General features: G+C 38.4%; 1 protein-coding gene across 1 annotated transcript; it reads left to right on the top strand.

Moving 5' to 3' along the window:
• The first annotated feature begins 1,207 nt into the window (after positions 1 to 1,207).
• gmppaa (GDP-mannose pyrophosphorylase Aa) lies at positions 1,208 to 10,620 on the top strand. The gene is given in 13 exon segments (XM_032530115.1): positions 1,208 to 1,420; positions 3,169 to 3,266; positions 3,612 to 3,698; positions 3,700 to 3,716; positions 4,047 to 4,239; positions 4,719 to 4,778; positions 4,864 to 4,994; positions 7,731 to 7,865; positions 8,146 to 8,243; positions 8,325 to 8,371; positions 8,656 to 8,748; positions 9,529 to 9,697; positions 10,003 to 10,620. Coding segments are annotated over 13 exon segments (1,269 nt in total). The 5' UTR covers positions 1,208 to 1,380; the 3' UTR covers positions 10,104 to 10,620.
• Positions 10,621 to 20,070: the final 9,450 nt, after the last annotated feature.

Genomic DNA, 20,070 nt, shown 5'->3' with positions numbered 1-20,070 from the left:
TGAACTGAACTTTATGTTGACAAAGCAGTGTAATAAAACTGAACAAGTTGTAGGATTACAAACCAATTTGTTGTGTTTTGGGTCCACCTCAGGGGCTAGATTTGAAGTCTTATGTATAAATGAGTTTTTTTTCCTAACAGTATAATGCTTCCATTCCATTTAACTGCAATCAGAGCAATCGTTAATGTTAGTAACACCTGTGCTTTTGTCATTAAGATTCAAAATGGCTGCTGTGAAAAAGGCCTATTACAGATGCATCAACAACATCGGGATCATTAATAACTACAAAGGATATATATATATATATATATATAATATATATCTGATTTGACAACACAACTCAAAACTAATAATGGCATTTTCAGTAACAAGGTATTGTTTTTTGTTTTGTTGTAATCAATCATAGATAAAGAAAAAGAAATATACAATTGCTTCCTATTGTAGTTATCAAGTTATCACACCTCCAACACATGCTCTGCATTTTTTGCTGGACCACATTCAGTAGTTATAAACAAGACCATGGTTGTCCTAATATTATTGGTACTAATATGATTACTTTTTTATATAAAGTATAAGCAAACTGACTGGTTGTTCATAAGCTTTCAAAACAAAACGAGGAAATGTAACATTACCTTTTAAAAGCGATATGGATACATTCATTCATCTTTTTGTTTTGTAATATCAATTCACCTGGATAGTTCTTATGGTTTCAGCTGATAGTTAAGTCTCCTTTTACATTTGTTCTGCACTGATAATTGCATTTGGGATGATTTTGCTGCCTACTTTATTGATCATAAAAAACAGATTGATACAACATATCCCTTAAATCAGGGACCTCAGAGTCAAGGCAGGAGGGCCTTTTCAAAAAATTAAAAAAAAAAAGGTCAGGTAGTTACTAAGGCCATCCACAGATACACTAAGGACTCACTGTGCCACTGTCACATGTATATTTTAATATAAAAAGATGATTTATAAAATCAGACAATTATTAGGCTATTTTAATAGCTTAGCATTCGACGCAGTTTAAACTAGGCCTATGTGTAAGGTTTTAGGTTGCCCTACACTTTATTGTAGGCCGAGTTTAATATGCAACTTCATTTTAGATAAGATATGTAGTAAGGGGGTCCCTGCTCCGTCTGTCTTTCAGTTAAGGGGCCCCTGCCTTAAATAACACCCACTGCGTTGCGTCTTCTTGTATCAGAACCACGTCTTTAGACTCTCCCCCACTCCGTTTCACTAACTGCACTCCGCTCCGTGTTTTCATTCTCATCTGGTCAACGTCACAAGTAGGAAGTGGATACGGAAAGACTTAACAAACAGCCACAGGTGTAGCATTCAAGCTGAACCTGCCCGACACAAATCTCAGCGTTTCGGTCAGCGATGTTGAAGGCGGTTATTTTAATTGGGGGCCCCCAGAAAGGTGAGAATAAAGTGTATCGCGTCATGTTTTCAGAGTCAGACGTGCTTGGTGAAAGCGGAGCTAGGTTGCTAACGCTAACAACAACCCGCTGAACTTGTTTATGTCACTGACGTGGCATAATGAGAGGAAACCACACAGACGAACGATAACAACATTTAAGCCTTCATTGTGACCATAACACTAGCTAACTGACACGTTGTAAATAACAGGTAGTCTTTGCTTATAACTGTTTTCAGCCTGCCTGTTATTATTAGCTCATTTACCTGTTATACCCAATATATCAAGTAAACGTACCTCAATTGAAAAATATAGATCTTTAAAGATGATTGTACATTAACTAGCTACAGGAATGAGTTAAGTAATACGTTTAATCATGAGGACACACTTGAGTTCGGCATCTATCAGTCCACGATGCAGTTCATAAGAATACCTACTGTATATGCTTAGTGCAGGGGTGCCCGAATGCTTCCCCTTCAAGGGCCAAAAATCAGGGTGGATCGAGGGCCCAAAACTAAACGTTCGTGGACCTTTAAATTGAAATGTTTTGCATATCATAAATTTGAAGTTGAACACATGTTAAAGAATAATAAAATCCATCGTCTGAAGTAGAAAACAATATTTATTTATTTATAGAAATAGTTTTCAGTAGTAATCCTTACAACAATCTAAGGCAGAAAATGTTGACAATGCTCGGCAACTATGTTCAGAATTGTACAAGATGAAGATGGATTAAAACTGCATGCCAGAGCTAAAACAGGAAAGCCTCTGCATGTGTCCTATCCTGTCAACTCTGACTGCTACACAGAGAGGATGTACATTCAAAGTTTGACAAAGTCTGTTTAAATGTATCACTTGGAATATCAATGGGAGACATGAAGCCTGTCTTTGCTTTTCACTAGTCCCTCATTATCAGGTTCCAGCTGACTTACTGACAGAGTGAGAATGTCATGGAGGTGAGAGTCAGACAGTGAGTTCCTCAGTTCGCTCTTGTTCAGATTCATTAGACTGAAAGTCTGCTCACAAAGGTGGTTACTTCCAAAGAGAGACAGCATCACCTGCGCATGTGTGCAGATCTTGCCGTACCTGGTTGCTGGAAGACATCTGTAAAACTCCTGTAACGGAAGATCCCTGAGCTAAGCCTTAGTGTACCCCTAGTGCTTTGTTGTTGACAATTGCTTGTCCATAAAATACCAAATTTCTGAAATGACTTAACTTTTTATATAAGAGATCACCTATAATTTAAATTTTTTAAGTTTAATTTAATTTTAATTTTAATTTGTTTGTTGATCCCCAATGGGGAAATTACAATTTACACTCTGTGTCCACGCTTTGTTAGTTATCACACACAGTCCTGAACCACACACACACACACACATGCTCAGGATCTGTACACGCACTAATGGAGAGATGTCAGAGTGAGCGGGCTACCAGCCGAACCAGCGCCCTGAGCAGTTGGGGGGGTAAGGTGCCTTGCTCAAGAGCACCTGGCAATGCCCAGGAGGTGAAGTGGCATCTGTCCAGCCACCAATCCACACTCCATACTTTTTGGTCAATACCGTCCATTCCGTACTTTTTGAACCAGTGACCCTCCGGTTCCCAACCCAACTCCCTACGGACTGAGCTACTGCCACCCCCAAATATATTGTAGGGGTGTGTTTAGTTTTGGTTCACACTAGAAACATGGAACGGGAAAAAGGGATCTGCATTGTAATCTGATTCGCAAGTAATCACTGGCGTTGCTTTTGCAGGCACAAGGTTCAGGCCGCTGTCATTTGAAGTGCCCAAACCCTTGTTTCCAGTAGCTGGTGTGCCCATGCTCCAGCATCACATCGAAGCATGTGCCAAGGTGAGTGTCACTGAAATACTATCATTTTGCAGCCGAGAATTAGAAAATGTAGTATACAGCATAGGGCAATTGTGAAAGCTTAAGTAGATTGTTTAAAGGTTACATCAAGTTAGAGATTGTATTTAGTTAGTAAACCAGTTTTAGTTTAAACTTGAATCAATCCAAAAATAAATTTTAAATTTAATTCATCTGTACTAGCCTAACGTGGTGTTAAAATAGTTAAGAGGATGTCGGCCCAGTTGCCGGTTGGTGTTCATAATTTCTTTCCCTGTGTGTGTGTGTTGTGATGCAGACAATAGCCCTTCATGCAATCCGTCCAATAATGAACATCTTTTGGTTTACAAGGTACCAAATATGAAGGAGATTTTGCTCATCGGCTTTTATCAGCCAAATGAAGAACTGACCAGATTCCTGTTTAATACACAGCAGGAAGTTCAAAATTTCCATCAGGTAAACAATATAGCTCATGAGTACCTTACTAAGCAAGTACAGACATACCATTAAGACATTTTCACAGTACAAGAACTTATTTATTTCTTAATTACACATCATTCAGTAAAGAAAAGACACTGGTTGTAAATTTGGTTCTATTGCTAAGATGCCGCGAACTTTGATCATATTTGAAAACCTTTCTTTGTTGAACGTGTTATTCAAAGAAATACTTAATATATTGATTTGTCTTTTTAAGATAATGCTAAGTGGTGGTGCTTTTCCTGCTGTGGTGCACTGCCATTGGAGACTGACTGCAGGTATACTGTTCTTCCTGACTCTGCCCCACAGGTATTTGCAGGAGTATGCTGCCCTGGGCACCGGAGGGGGCATCTATCACTTCAGAGATCAGATTGTCTCCGGCAGTCCAGAAGCTTTCTTTGTTCTGAATGCTGATGTTTGCTCAGCGTTCCCTCTCACGGAGATGCTCAGCTTCCAAAAGGAACACGGAGAACCAAACAGCTTTGTTATCCTTGGGACAACGGTGAGACGCCACTATCGATGGTTGTTACTTTCTTTAAATCTCCAAGAAGCGTATTGTGTTTAGCGTTCAATATCCCAATCGTGGGGGGGAGGCGATATTTGTTAAAGGCAACATATGTGTCAAACCAGTCTGAATTTAGTATTGTGGTGCTCCAGAAACGTCCCAGCCTACAAATTGTATTCTACAGACTAAAGAAAAAAAAATGTTTGTTTGGTACAGGTCCTTGCATGAATCACACTCATTTACATTTTTTAAATTGTAATATATTTTTTTAATGAAAATGAGAATAATGATACAAAAATTATCATTCCTGCCAATATCGTGAATCATGTCGCACTATCAGTCAAAATAATGACAATTATATATTTTCTCTCGTATCGTGCGGCCCTAATGCTAAATATAATGAAATATCAGGTCTCAGTTTTTTGATGTCAAAATTTGGTTTATCTTAAACTGTACTGCCATTTTTCTCTTATTAGGCAAACCGAAAGCAATCCATGAATTACGGCTGTATTGTTGAAAACGAGGAATCAAATGAGGTATTTCACTTTTCCGATTTTATTTCCATAAATGGTCACAAATTACTATTTCACCTTGAAATAACAATTGCTGTTTTTTATCCAGGTCTTGCATTACGTGGAAAAGCCTAGCACATTTGTGAGCGATATCATAAACTGCGGAATATACCTCTTTAAACCAGACATCTTCCAGCATATCGGCGCCGTCTTCCAGAAGAACCAGCAGGACATGTTGCTGTGAGTTGAAGCTCTTTCTCATGGGAGTGCATGTGAATGCCATTTATTCCATTTCTTTGGTTCTCTTCATTTGTCCTTTTTCCTTCCCTTCTTCTCCCTGCCATGTTTTCTGTTTGCTCACACAATCATCAGAAATCCATATGATGGGTAAGTCGGTACATTTAGGCTGCACGCTGTAGTTCTAGAGCGCTTAGTGTATGGTGTGAGCTGTAGAAAGATAACCCACAGTAAGGCTGGGATTGCTCCAGTTGCTTTGTGAACGTTGCCTGTGCCCTTTTTCACCAAATTATGCACCTCCCGTTTTGCGAAAAGTTTTTTTATATTTTTTATTTTTATTTTATGCATTTATTTATTATTTCCCTTAATGCCAAATGTTGTCCTTGAAACAGGCACTACAGGGTCTTTGTCAGAGATTAAAGGAATTGTTTAACAGTTTGGCAAACATGCTTATTGACTTTCTATCTGAGAGTTAGATGAGAAGAATGATGCCACTCTCATATCTGTTTTATAAATATGAAGCTACAGCCAGCAGGCGGTAAGCTTAGCTTAGTCCAAAGACCAAAAATGTGTAAACAGCTAGCTTGCCTTTGACCAAAGGTAACAAAAACCACCTACCAGGGCCTCTATCGCCCACTTATTCACACTTGTTGGTTTGTTTTGTACAAAAACTGAAGAGTTCAAAAGATGTTTTGCTAATTTAAAGTGGGTTATGTTCTGGAATATTTCTTGGTTGTTTGGCAAGAGCCAAGAAACAGTCCGTCACATAACCTGTTCTTGTTTTTTCACTTCAGTCTTTGTACAGATCAAACCAATGAAATATAGTATGTTAATTAGTGACCTTCAGAGGTGCTTGTAGTTGGATTGTGTTCTGTTTCCAGTCTTTGTGCTACATTAGGCTAACTGGCTGTAGCTTCATATTTAATGGACAAATATGAGAGAGAGTTATCGATCTTCTCATCTAACTCTGCCAGATAGTGAATACAATTTTCCCCAAAATGTCAAACGTTTGCCTTAAGTCCTAGAGGAAAGACATAACTCAATTGAATAACATGTAGATAAATAAACAATGTTTGTTTGGTATTAGGTTCAATTTTTCTGCAGAAAAAATCGTCCCAATCGAAGCTTGCTCTCCTGAGTGTCAAATGCTGCATTTTGTAATTGTTTGCAAATCAGGGCTAACACTTTACTGACATCCTCACGTCTGTTACTTTTAATTTGTCCCTGTTTCTTTAGGTTAGCTAGCAAAGACTAATTGCTTAGCATGCAGTTGGTGAAACTTCGTTACACAGTTGCCAGTGGGACTATAAAGAGGTTATTTTGTCTTATCTTGTGTAAAGTATCTTGAATTTTATATTCTCTAATTCTTGGTCTATTTATTTAGTTGTTAGTTTAACCTGAACATTAGAAAATGCTTCCTGTCTCATCATGGCCTATAAATGTGCACATGGAGAGACTGCACCCTGTTCACTCACATAAGCCTTTAAAACACATGGGACAAATATATGGATTATTCTATTCTATTTTATTTTTTATTTTTTTATTTTACATTTTTGGAGATTTGACACGTGTTTTCACTTTTTGTGTTTTCAACTGTTCACTGTAGCAGACCCAACATTTGGCACAGCAAGGACACTTGAAATGTATTACCAAAGGTCAAAACACGCTCTGCATAATTCACCTGCGAACATCAATAGCACTTAAATCAAGCTGGGCACTGAATCAGCAAAACTGTTAAACACATCCGAGGTACTTGATAGAAATGAGATGGGTTATACGGCAAAATCTCTAGGGGAGCACTTTGCCTCAAACCACATCCTCTCCGTTTTGGTAAAATTTCGATTATGGGTGCAATCTTTTAAAATATTCTTTTCATCAATATTTAACACTGTTTCATCTTGGGGCTCTCACAATACACCATGCCAGAGACCCTGATTAATATGGAACATATATACTCTTCTACTTAAGTTTTGGATCACTGCTAGGTAATCAGCCTCGGTTTAAACCAAGCACTGATACCATCAAAGTTAGAAACATTGATGCATTTAAGCCACTGCTCTCATTTAAATCTAGGGGCTGGGTTGTAGGGCAATAAATTCACATTTTGTTTGGCTTTAAGAAAACTTTGGAGGTAATGATGCCACTGGATTCATTTTGCAATTCTTAAAGTGAGGCAAAGACCGCATCCTCAATTCTTCGTTTTTGTTGTTGTTGTTTTTTTCCCTTTTTCTGGCACAATTTCTAGTACAAGGAAATTATAATATTCAACACATTCTGTATATTTAAATTGCTCATTAGGTAGTCAGGGAGAATGCTAAAGTTGGTCAACAAAGACTTAAAAATGGTATGTTGGTTGCAGAGGGAGAACCCATGCCCGCAGTGTCTCATCATCTGCTTAGGATTTAGATTATCATATAGGACACCCACTTTAGGGCCATGCCTTTTGGGAAATTGGGTGCCTCATTTAAAAAAAAAAAAAAAAAAGTGTGTTTCACTTGATTCTTCAAAAAAAAATATTGATGTAATGATAACCATACCCCAGAGGCGGAGTTTAGTTTTGATGTTGCAGTGAAAATTGAACTAAGTGAATGCCATTTTCAGTTTTGCTGTTTATATCCTAACTTTGTCATGGAGTTCATTTAACCCATAACTTTGGGCACAAGATTGTATTTTTATAAATGAGGCCCCTGGCCCTGGTCTGTAATTTAGGGCCTTAAACTGATGATCTGTCTCTTGCAGAGAGGAGCCAACCAACGGCTGGCACCGAGCAGAGGCCATCAGGCTGGAGCAGGACATTTTCACTGCCCTGGCAGGACAGGGCAAACTCTACGTCTATAAAACCCTCAGCTTTTGGAGCCAGATTAAATCTGCAGGGTGAGTGCACATGTCATACATTGTCACATTCAACTGGACGTACACTTATCTTAGTTACAACTCCGTAGCCTGTAGAAAGGTTGAAGGACAGGAGAGACATTGAACTGTTCAGATTAAACACAGTTGGACACACTTGACTTTCTTTCGTAAACAAACCTCAATTAACATTTAAAATGTGCTTTGAACATCAAAACCATACATTACTGCCCTAATCAAAAAGAATCTGTGTCCTATTGATGGTATAGATATCAATCCTATAATCCCTTAATTTTTTCCCCAGGTCTGCAATTTATGCCAGTCGGTTGTACCTCAACCAGTATCACACAACTCATCCTGAAAGACTGGCCTCAAATAAGGAGGGAGGGCCCAAGATAAGTGGTAAGATGCATTAGTCTTCTGTAGCTTTGTTCCATTTTTATATTGGAGACAAATCATTCATATGTTCTCTCGTCTCCCTAGGTAATGTCTATATTCATCCTACAGCCAACATTGATCCCACTGCTATGGTAAGCATCTTATAAAATTAAAAGCGACACTAGAGAACTTTTGCCACTTCGGTCCCTCTACAGTTTGGAAGCAGAATTGTCCTTTACATTACATTAAGCACGCTTGCCAGATCGGGTAGCCGATCTGTGGTTTGAATGAACTGGACAATGTAATGGACGATTCCGCTTCAAACCTGTAGGGAGACCGAAGCGGGAAAAGTTCTCTAGTGTTGCTTTAACAGAAAATGTTTTTAAAAATACACAGTGTTACAAAATCCTACAGATTTATCTTACTTTTGTTCCAGTTGGGTCCCAATGTCTCTATTGGCACTGGAGTTACAATTGGTGCTGGGGTCAGAGTTCGAGAATCCATCATCCTTCATGGTGCAACTCTACAGGTGAGCCCCTGGAAACGGCCCAGCGGGGGCTTGTTGCAACGCAGAGCCCCATTTTATACACAAACTAGAGCCAGTGAGGTGCACTATAATGCACAGTATACTGTCTGACATGAATTGATAATGCCATTTTCAACAGATTGCCACATAAATAAGTGAAATGTTAAATTTAAGGTAGTTTTGAGTTTTGTTAAGTAAGAGCAGCCTTTTAACTTCACAGTGTTATAACCTCCTAAATCTGGAATTAAACTAGAGCTCAAACTGAGTAAGATGAAGGCAAATGTATCTGCCCATTCACTGCTGGTGACATCTTAACATTTTATTAGAAACATTATCCACACTTTAACAGTGACTAGTCTAGAATTGATCTTTTAAGCCCTGCTGTCACACCAGAAATATTGTTGCCTGTGCGCCTCTCACAAAGATGTCATTTTTAACGGTTTGGAGGCTGTCATAATTTAATCCCATGTCTCCAGTGATGACTTGGTGCCGCCAAATTTAATTAAGATTGTGGGTGACTTATTGGCTTCCATTGCATACTGCCTACAAAGACAATTTGTTAGATGAGCTATACTTCTAAATAAAAAACACTACCTGTTTTTAATGTGAAGTTTATAAGTAATATGATTGAGCCATGCTGTTTGACAGTATCTAACACAGCACATGTGGATACCTGAAGCCCTTAGATTTCTACAGTCATTGAACAGTTATCTAATGCTGAATGCTTGGATATCGGAAAACGTTTACCTTCAAATGTTTTTTGTCATTTGGTTTTTGCTATAGGATCACTGCTGTGTTTTGAACAGCATTGTGGGATGGGACAGCACCATTGGCAAGTGGGCAAGAGTAGAAGGAACCCCAAGTGACCCAAACCCCAACGATCCCTTTGCAAAGATTGACAGCGAGACCCTCTTTAGAGAAGGAAAACTCACACCTTCAATTACTATTCTCGGTAAGCATGCTCTGATCTTAAGTGAAACTTGCAATCCTCAGATGCATTATATTCAATATGGGGATTGTATTTTTCTCGTGAGCATTGTTTTTTTTTAAAGTTCTTCTCTGAAGTGAAAAGTTAGTTAATTAATGAGGGAAGTTATTAAATTTTCTAGTATTTGGTTGCTTAGATAAGGTTTTTTATATCTTTATCATAGCTTTATATTACAATTACAGTTTTATATAACTGCAATATAATGTCTCATGTCCTCTGTCCTGTATTACACTGCACAGACTAAATACAGCCTTTCTTTTTCTCCTCAGGTTGTAACGTGACCATCCCCTCCGAGGTGATTATACTCAACTCGATCGTCCTCCCTCACAAAGACCTCAACCGCAGCTTCAAAAACCAAATTATTCTCTAGTTAATCTTCCTCGCGCTTCTGTCCACTTACTGTCACTGATAAAGGATGCAGCTGGGTGCACGCCGGCACTGCCTCTGAGTTACTGTATATAAGATGTCAAAAATGAAGATGTGCGGCATTCATTAAATAGTTTTGAAAGATAGATTTTTATATATTTGTCCTCAAGCCTTTATGCATCATTGGGTGTCGGCAACATTAGAGAGAGGCTAATCACGCATGTTGATTCACCTTGAAAAGTGCTGTCATGCGAGAGGTTTATATTGTTTTTTTTATTAACTTTACCGAACTGTAAAATTACTGCAGACACTAGTGTAATTTATTTGGTTGGATGTAATATGACATATAAAAAAAAAAGTCAGTTTTCTCAAGGGCATCCTTGACAAACCTGAGACCTGTAACTTCAGCAAGAGAAGAGAAGCTATTAGAAAATTTTTAAAAATCCCTGGCTAATGACGGCTAATTTTTTTTTTTAGAGCTGATCATTTGTGTGGAGCTCTGATTAAAACCGTTAAGCATCTTTTAGTCTCAAAAATTGACTTCCACCAAAATCAGCAGGCTTGAGATTTACATTGCAATCAAGTAACGTTGCCTTTTTAAAATGTGAACCTAGCAGGGGGCCTTGAGACCATGCCATACAAGCAGCAACAACAGATGCTTAAATTGTGCATTTGCAATCACTGGAGGAATTGTTCCAATTTATGGATACAGCACATTAACATTTACTTATTAAGCCCTCGAGCACTCATGATCACTTCAGCACTTTTGTTCCAATTATGGCAAAGAGAGTGTCTATTAAGTTGTGATGTAAATTGTGATACAGGAACTGCAGCATAATCAAGTCTCTTCAATGCTACCCTCCAGTGCAATGGGAAAACAAGTTTTTTTATATTTTTTTTTAAATATAATTTATTTCAGGTTTTACATGAAGGTGCCTGTGCTTTCCATTGTTGATTCAGGTGCCTTACTGTTTCAAAAGAACTGCCTCATTCCAGTGTTTTTATCCTCTTGGTGGGATGTTCATCACTTGGCCTCCGCCCACGCTCTTCACAAAAAAGGCAATCCCAAAATTCATTAGAAGAAATTAAAAAAAGCGTTTCATAAGGTTTAATTGATTTCCTAATTGTAGGTTGTCTTTATGTTACGTTCATTGTTTTCACCTGACAACATTTAGAGGTTCACTGAAACAGTTATATGTTATTTAAAATTCAAAAAAACAGTGTGACAAAACAGAGGTTTAAGGCTTATGGTTTGAAATTTGAAAAAGAGATGTTACATAGATCAAGGAAGTAGAAAGGTTGCTCATATAGAATTTCTCATAGTGAGTATTTATACATATTAACAGCATAGGCAATGGTAACAAACCTCTTTGTAATGTGAAGTCCCAGCTGATGGAAAATGAAAAGAAATGTCACTCTTGTCTAGTACGTAGTGTTTATCTAATTAAACAATGTTGTACATGATGTCAGGTGATGTAAGGTTAGGATCTCAAAGAAATATTAAAAGTTCAAAACCCCATTTGTGCTGTCATCGTGATATCCTAGGGTGACCATATTCTGATTTCCAAAAAAGAGGACACTCGGCCTGGCCTCGAAAGACAAATTCAGACAGGCGTCTCAGAGTTTACAGAACATGCTTTATTAAGCCTCAGTGGTATAAAAATAACATGGAATCTGCAGCATGAGATCTCCAGCACCTTCATTAGACACTGAAACATATGTGCTAGCTTTGCACACGGTGCACTCCGCATCCACTTGTCCCAAACGGGACGGTACGTGAAAAGTTTTTCTTTTTTTTGTCGTTCAACTGGGAAGCTGCACTTACACTTTAGTATTTTGTGTGCTATGCTGCTCCGCTGTCTGATCTGCTCCCTGTATGTTCTCCCTGTCTGATCTGCTCCCTGTATGTACTCCGTCTGATCTGCTCCCTGTATGTCTCCCTGTCTGATCTGCTCCCTGTATGTTACTCCGTCTGATCTGCTCCCTGTATGTGCCGTCGAACTCTGCATGCCCTCCTGAATTACTCACCAGTCCTGTATTGTGCAGCCAGTCCTTTATGTACACACGTTGATGCTGTCCCTGAAATGTGAGTCGGGCCACCCTGGGATATCCTGAATTACTCACGCACACAATTCGTGTATGTGTTGCAGAACTGCGCAGTCCATTAAGACACACTTCCAAATGGTTCCTGAGAACAACTGAAAAGATGTACGAGAAAACATAAAAATGGACATTTGGTCACCCTGTGATATCCTTATTTCTCCTACTCTATATTTTTGTGTAATGTGTTACAGAACTGGTCGCTATGTCATCTGCACAAGAAACACTGCCAGAAACATGTTAAACTGAGACACCAACTCAAAAAAATGCTCCTGAGATGTGACAGTTCAGCAAAATTGAAAAATAAAAGCAAATTGTTGGGCCCCCTGTGCTACTTCTGCAAACAACTCAATCATCTTTTTTCTCGGTTCTACAAACTGGGGTCACTTGCACACTGTACTCTCAAAGGTAAAGTTGGATGGAACTAGTCAACATCCAACAAACTAAACAGCAAGTGAAAGACCTCAGTGATGCTGAAGCCTTTCTGCAGAGGTTTTCCAGGCGACAACCAAATGGTGTTGGATTAAATATCTTGTTCATTCATAGTTCAAAGAGTATTGTTTGTCTCTCTTACAAAAACTAATTCTTTGTGTCTTTAACAATTAAAACCATAGAAGACTCCTTTAGTTTCACAGGGGAAGTCTGGTCCATTTGACACACAAACCCACACCATTTGCATAAAAGGCTATAAAAAAAGGGCAACTGGATCAAGCTGAATTATACTGAAGGTGTTGTATTCCCATGACATTAGCTCCTCATTTCAGGCTTTTGCACTAACTGCTTCAATAATCTGACAAGTCATTGTTATGCCAGGGGTTGTGTTTAACACAGGGCAGTCGGTACAATCAAACAGGTCTTGTGTAAATGAAGCGTGAGAAAAGCCGGAGTGTCTATATTATCCTCTGGAAAGTCCCTAGTTACTGAATGTGTTCGGTTTTTAACAAGAATCCCTGGTGAGGACACATGTTAGAGTTATGAGTTGATCAGAGGGCAATGAGGTATGGCAGTACAGACATTCTGGAACTATGGGAACTGAGGGTACCAGATTAGCCATAAGGTGCTTGTTAATTTTCACATTAGTGCCAATTTAGTAAACTAGAGCTGCTGGAGATGTCAGGGTGTATGATGGAATATGATGTCAATGATGGAAAACATACATATCTACATAGGATAAGTCGCACTGTTGCTTGCTCTGGGGGAAACTACTAGAACTGTTGGGTCCTTGTAAATTCTGGAGTGTGGTCTAGACCTACTCTATCTGTAAAGTGTCTCGAGATAACTCTTGTTTTGAATTGATACAATAAATAAAATTGAATTGAATTGAATAAGTCAAAGCATTCACCTACATTGGCTACCAGGTGAAATGCTCCCAAGGTTAGTGTATACATGCAAAATATTCTTGCTCAAACTTATGCTATAGGAATGCCAATGTATCGGAAAACATTTAATTTTGATTGATTGAGTTGCATCTACTAAATTGTGAAATTTGAAACAGGAAATAATCTTACAGGACAAATTCAGCACAAAATGGGTTAATAAGACGTGTACAGAGTCAACCCTTCTCTGGGATTTTGTTTTCATGCTAACCGAATGTGACCAGTTTTAGTGCAAACCGCTAATTAGCTTATAACGCTTGTCATCGGGGCACGGGTAAAGTAAAAAGAAATAGGTATTTCTATTCCACTAATAAAGGCTCAAAATAGCACCATACCTTCACGATAGCATAATGAGGGTCCCTACATGTAAACCGAAGCCTTGAGAACTTTGTGTACAGACAGTTTATTAAAAAGATAGTTTATAAAGACATTACCATTCCGTATACAGACCATACAACGTTAATATTAATGGACAGAGCATGCGAGTTTGCGTTTATGGGCGCAGCCATCCTGGTTGCGGATGTGACGATTTTAGAGGAGAGGGAGGAGTGAGGGAGGAGCCATAGACCGTTGGGCGGGATCATAGACTGTATAAATATTAACGGCCTATGGTTGCACTGCATTCGTTGTTCGACTGGTCGTGACTGATTTCCCAAGATGGTCAAAAAGGGCTTGGTGTTTGATTGTAATATTAGGATACCAAGGCTTAGATAAGGTTATGTTTTCCTGTATGTATCTTGAAAAACAGGTCTCTTTAGCTTCAGCTTTAAGCTCTTATGTTTGCCACTTGCCAGCTCCACCTCAGCCCCATTTCCCTTCTTCTTTCATTTGCCCAAAATGTTTTTTTTGTTCCAACCCTTGAAAATATGGAGGTTATGCTACTGGTGAACTTAAATTCTGGGCTTCCAAAAAATCTCATCAAAAATAAATGCACACATTAACTGTCATTGTTGCACTTGCTCTTGATGATTGAGAGTGAGGTGATAAGACAGCCTAAAAGCTTTTGAAAATCTGTATTCTTTTTGCGTGTGCTTTGACATCTTAAGTCTGTGATGAGAGGCTCATGTTGATTCTCTAAAGCAATCCTTGCCAAAGCCACATAAAACAAAATTCCACTTTTCTGAGCATAAACAATACGCATTATCCCTCACCTGTGAGGTTCTCTGTGAACTCTTTCCTCAAATATTAAGGCAAGGAGACAAGGAATAGGAGGTGATCAAACACTATACTAGTTCTCATACTTTAAATCTAACCTCTTCTTGATTTTATTCACACATTCACCTATAAAGCATGTTTTCTTTTGGCTCTTCCAACTCTACCAATATAAATATTTCAAAAGAGAGTAGATTGACAATTGGAGATGATGATATTAGCATCACTATCATAACAGTTTTTGATTATACTAAAGTCTGGATTTGAGATTTTTTATTTCCTTGCAGAAAAAAAGGTAAAACATTCCAGTCGGTTGCTCGTCACACTCCAGGTCACGATGGGACGTTAAACTAATTTTCTTTCTTTAACAGTAAATAAACGGTGGTACTAACTTGCAAGCTTTCAAAAGCACTAAAAATAAACCACAACAATGTGAAAAAAACTTGTATAAAGCCTTTTGTGGCTCCAGAGGAAGTCTGATAAATTTGTCGGTAGTATAGCAGACTTCAAATATGAAAATGAAAACAACTTTGGGGGTGTGGAGTTACCAGCGTTACCATCAAGAAGTGATGTTACCAGCCCTCTGTAGCCTGCTTCTGATGACAGCTTGAGGCTATATTAGCCACTGTCACTAACCGATCCATAACAGATTTGTTTTAACCCATCCCCTGGTGGCATGTGGCTCGCTTAGAATGGTTGTCCCATAACAAGGTTGGCGGATCATTCCCAGGTTAAATGTCGGCCACACGTGTGTGTCCCTGGAAAAAAACTGAACCGCAAGTGACTCCCCGGACGCTGGATATATAGCCTTATAATTGGGATTGGTTAAATGCGGTAATAAAATTTGCCAACATGCATAGAACAATTCGGATCTTAATCTGAACATCAGGGGAGTACTCCTCTGGTGTTGGGATCAGCCAAATAAACAGTACCACATCTGTCCATATCTTTCCTGCCTTGGTAGCTTGAATACAGAGACGCTCACAATGATCCTTTCCAATTTCACCAGGACCATAAACACACAGATTACAAGGTTAGCTTTGAAAAGGTAGAGAAGCCACATAAGAGGTTAAAAACCTCAGTATACAAACCCATGTCTACTCATATTAACGGAAAAAACTAAATTAAAACAGGTGCAGTGGTCATTGTTTCCTACCAGCTACTGTGTGTGTGTGTGTGTATGTATGTATGTGTATATATGTGTGTGTGTGCACATTGTAAGTGTGTCTGTCAAGGTCTGGCAGCACAGGCCAGACTGACTACGGGCGACGGTCCAGGGATGTTTCCACGTGAGAGGACAAGGAGGGTTTGTACACCGAGGGGATGATGCCTTCTAGAAGCCTAGAGGACTGACAAATGACCTGTCAAATAGAAACGGACATCTCATACTGCACAGATTCTCACGGTATAGAAAAATAACATTTTGTCTGTCATGCATCACCAGTGAATACTAATGTTGTGCTTAACTGTGCTCTATAACATCTTAGTGCCAGTTCCCTACTTCCCCATAGAGGTGTGAAGCTGGCGTTTTTGTTTCTCACTCAGCAGATATGCTGTGTTCCAGAAATGCAAGTCTGACTTTTTGACTTCTTACTTTAAAAAATGCATTGTAATGCCCCCTGAAACAGTCAGAAACGCCTACTAGACAACAAACTTGTCTCAACACTGAGGATTTTTAAGTTGCATTTGTGCCACCAACATGGCAGTACATTATGTCAACACTGCAGAAATATGTATTTTAACTTGTTTGTAAGCCTTATACAGGTTACATACAGGTTAACTTTTACCTGACAAATATAAAAATCTATATTTTCTTTTACTGTCGATCTTTGAGGTGTCAGTCTATGTTTTTGGAGTGGAAAGAACATTACTTTATATAAATAATTTTCCATTTCAGTGAAATACAGGGTATTAATAAAAGAAAAAAGACTGTGTAGCAAAATAGTATTGTATTATTGTATCGTAAATGTGAAGTTGCAAACAATAAGCAACATAAATAAGTCTGATTTTGTCAATAAATTGTCTTATATTTTTTATTCACAAGTTTATGTATATTAGCATCATCTGCCTTTCACCCACTGCCGGCCATACTGAGTCAACGTTTAGCAAGATAAATACAGCCCATTTCTGTATTTCATTTCCGGTCAAATATGGACAGTCTGACTAATATCGCTATGAATTTAAAACTTCATCGCATTAAATACCAGCTTTTTAAAAAAAAAAACCGCGTGTGTTTGTAGTGATTCTACCAGTTGGCAATTTTCATCTGACTTTGAATGTAGCATTAGTTACAGTTGTTGAAATATGAAGTCATGAAGTTGCCATGCAGTTTGATTAAAACCCAATGTCCTCCATTTGTGTTTTTGTGCCTTTCGCTGTATGCTTTGGCAAGTTTAATACTGAGGAGCTAAGCCAAGTCAGAATCCCCACATTGAAAACAGTCTTAGTTCCACTTCTCAGCAGACTGAACTTCAGCTGCTCTCTCTCTGGTCAAATACGTCTTAGCACAGGATTTAACACAAACAATGAGAGAAATCATTAAATGTGGAGCAGTATGACTGCATGAACGTGAAATTGTGTAAACTTTTTTTAAACTGAAATCCACAATGCGGGGATAAACTTTAGTTTGTCACCTCTGCTCCATTTGAAAAGACTGCCTAGGGCTCCTAGCAATATTGTACAACGATTCATAAGCGGACAAACTAATATAGGGTTTGATGCCCCTAAAAACTGTACCGTAAATCAGTATATGAAATGGCGGTTACATTTAGAACACTTCACACAACAATGCAATGGCAGTAGTTAAGATATATTATATTCTGGGGATTAGGATCAACCTACATATCCACATTTGCTACTGGACTAAAATAGAAATAGAAATTAATGTCTGTAATTTGGCAAATTCCTTCAGTATGGAAGATGTATCCTGTGGATTTCCTGTTTCACAATATAATGGGGTCTACATGTCATACATTAAATATTTTGTTCTGTGCTTTTTTTCCATTTCACTCTAATTGGATAAATGTTTTCTTGGCCTGTAAAGCCCACTGAGACACTGTATGTGCTACTGTAGCTTGATTCAAGACCTCTGAATCATTGGCATCTCAGATAGTACATCCACCGATTATTTAATTTATGGCATGATCATTAAGTGAAATGAAATGGCCATTCAGTCTGGTTCTATCAGGCCTTGTGATAATGAGCTATCAATCATGGTGTTGTTCTACTTTGCATACAGTTTGTGTGGCATAGCGCAGTTTATCCTCTTTTCCCATGTTTAGAATCTGTGTCCAGGTCCAATTTAAATAGAAATCAGAAGTGAAACTTCTGTAGAGTAATTTAATCTAGTTGACGTCTATGCAATAATTCTTGTGTTCTAGGAACATAACCATGTCTGTTGCTGATATGTGTGTAAAAACGAACTCATGAGTGACTGACAAATTGTTGGAAAAAAATAGACATTTCAGTAATTAATCACAAAGGACATTTGTATATGTTTTTTTTGTGTGCAAATGGGCAATGAATCTATTACAGTTTACTGCTCTTGTGCAGAGTGAAATGAACTCCCTTCTGATTAGCCATTGGAGACTTCTGCCCATTATTCAGACAAGTGATGTATTTGCAGTCATGGACCAGAAACCACACATCAGCTATGTCTACAATTGTTGGGAAACAAAGAGTCTTAGGCTGCCCTAAGGTTAAATATACTCAAATTGCCTACTTCTACTTGAATGGTGACGTTTTTAACTATAGACTAGCACATATCAAGCACTGATGCAGTGCAAAAATGATTTAAAAAAATTGACACAACATACCAGAAGATGACAGCTGAATTCTGGTCTACTGCCATGTTAGCGTTGTCAATATTATGTTTCAACTGACTTCTTACCCCAGAGGAAAAAAAGTTAACTTCATATACTGCTATACTTTTGATAGATAAATAATAAATCCAGTATTCTAGCCCTGCAGAAATGTGATGTAAGTACGGGTGAAAACCAGCTTTGCTATCTGACAGCCTCACCATGATAGCCTGACGGCCTCAGGTTTGAATATCCACATCCACCTGGTTGGGGGTTACTGCTGGGTCCAAACTCACCCCTCACCCCTCACCCCTTTCTCTGAACAACTCTCAATTTCTCCCTTAATAAAACTAAATTCTTGATAACTTTGCATTGACTTTGACTGTGTCGAAATTGTTTGCGATTTTAACACTCATGTTGACAACTCCCAGGCTGACATTCCGTCCCCTCTATGCACTAAATCATGCAATGAATTTGCCTCCTGCATCACACACACAATTCTGAAAATTAGAAAAAAAAGTTAGATCCAATCAACTATGAAACCTTGGAAAAATAATTGTGCAACATCCAAAATCCTACAAGCTTTTTCGAAAGTGTTTTTCCAATTGCATAGCATAATATCTGCATATCTGCAATAGCCAACACTTCTATACTGTCAAGCTATTTCCACAGGCCCAGAAGACTAGGCTGCTCTTAAAAGATTGACGCTGTATTTAACTTTATTGAATGTATATGCCCCTTTTTTGCTATCTTAAACGTGCAAAATAACTGGTATTGTATAATCCACACTGGATAATGTCAATGTTTTAGTGTTTAGGTGTCAGTAGATCACAGTGGTGGGATGACTGACCTTATATTGTGCATGTGAATAGCAGTCCAGAGCTCGTTGGGACCTACCCACATTTTTACAATCAGGTCAGTAGAATACTGATCATTTGTGCTACTGGTGTGATATGTGAAAAATATGGAAACGAGCTAAACCACATATTTCCCCTGTGTGTGTACATATATAACAATAATAATAATAATAATAGTAATAATAATAATGATAATAATAAATTGAATTTATATAGCACTTATATATAAACTCATATACACAACAATATACTTTAAATATTGATTTTAAATATACAGTTTATGTATTTTCATTTCTTTTTCCCCTTTTTGTTATGGTTGGGGTCGAGCTGGCCGTGAGTATTTGTTTTGTTTTCTATTTTTTTGTCAAACCTGGGGCCTGTTGCACGAAAGTAGAATAAAGATATCCAGGATAAGTGAAAAAAGCGCAGCTTGACTTAGTGTGATCTGCTCATCCTGGCTTAATCGGTTGCACGTTTGCCGAGCCAGGATGAACAGGTGGAGCTATGTCGAGCCGGGTGTAGATAGCCGGATAAGTGCACGTTCACGGCTTTCTCAAATAGACCACGATATCGATCACAGATTTACTGATGCAGAGATGAGAAGACGCATGCGCCAAATGTTTCACCATTGAGCAGCATTTCTAATGGAAAATAACGAGGAGGGGAAGAATATGGAAAAAGGGAAA

This window comes from Etheostoma spectabile, chromosome 11 (genome assembly GCF_008692095.1).
Source record: "Etheostoma spectabile isolate EspeVRDwgs_2016 chromosome 11, UIUC_Espe_1.0, whole genome shotgun sequence".
Classification (NCBI taxonomy): domain Eukaryota; kingdom Metazoa; phylum Chordata; class Actinopteri; order Perciformes; family Percidae; genus Etheostoma; species Etheostoma spectabile.
The sequence above is the reverse complement of the archived record's forward strand: the minus strand, read 5'-3'. Positions and strand labels throughout refer to the sequence as shown.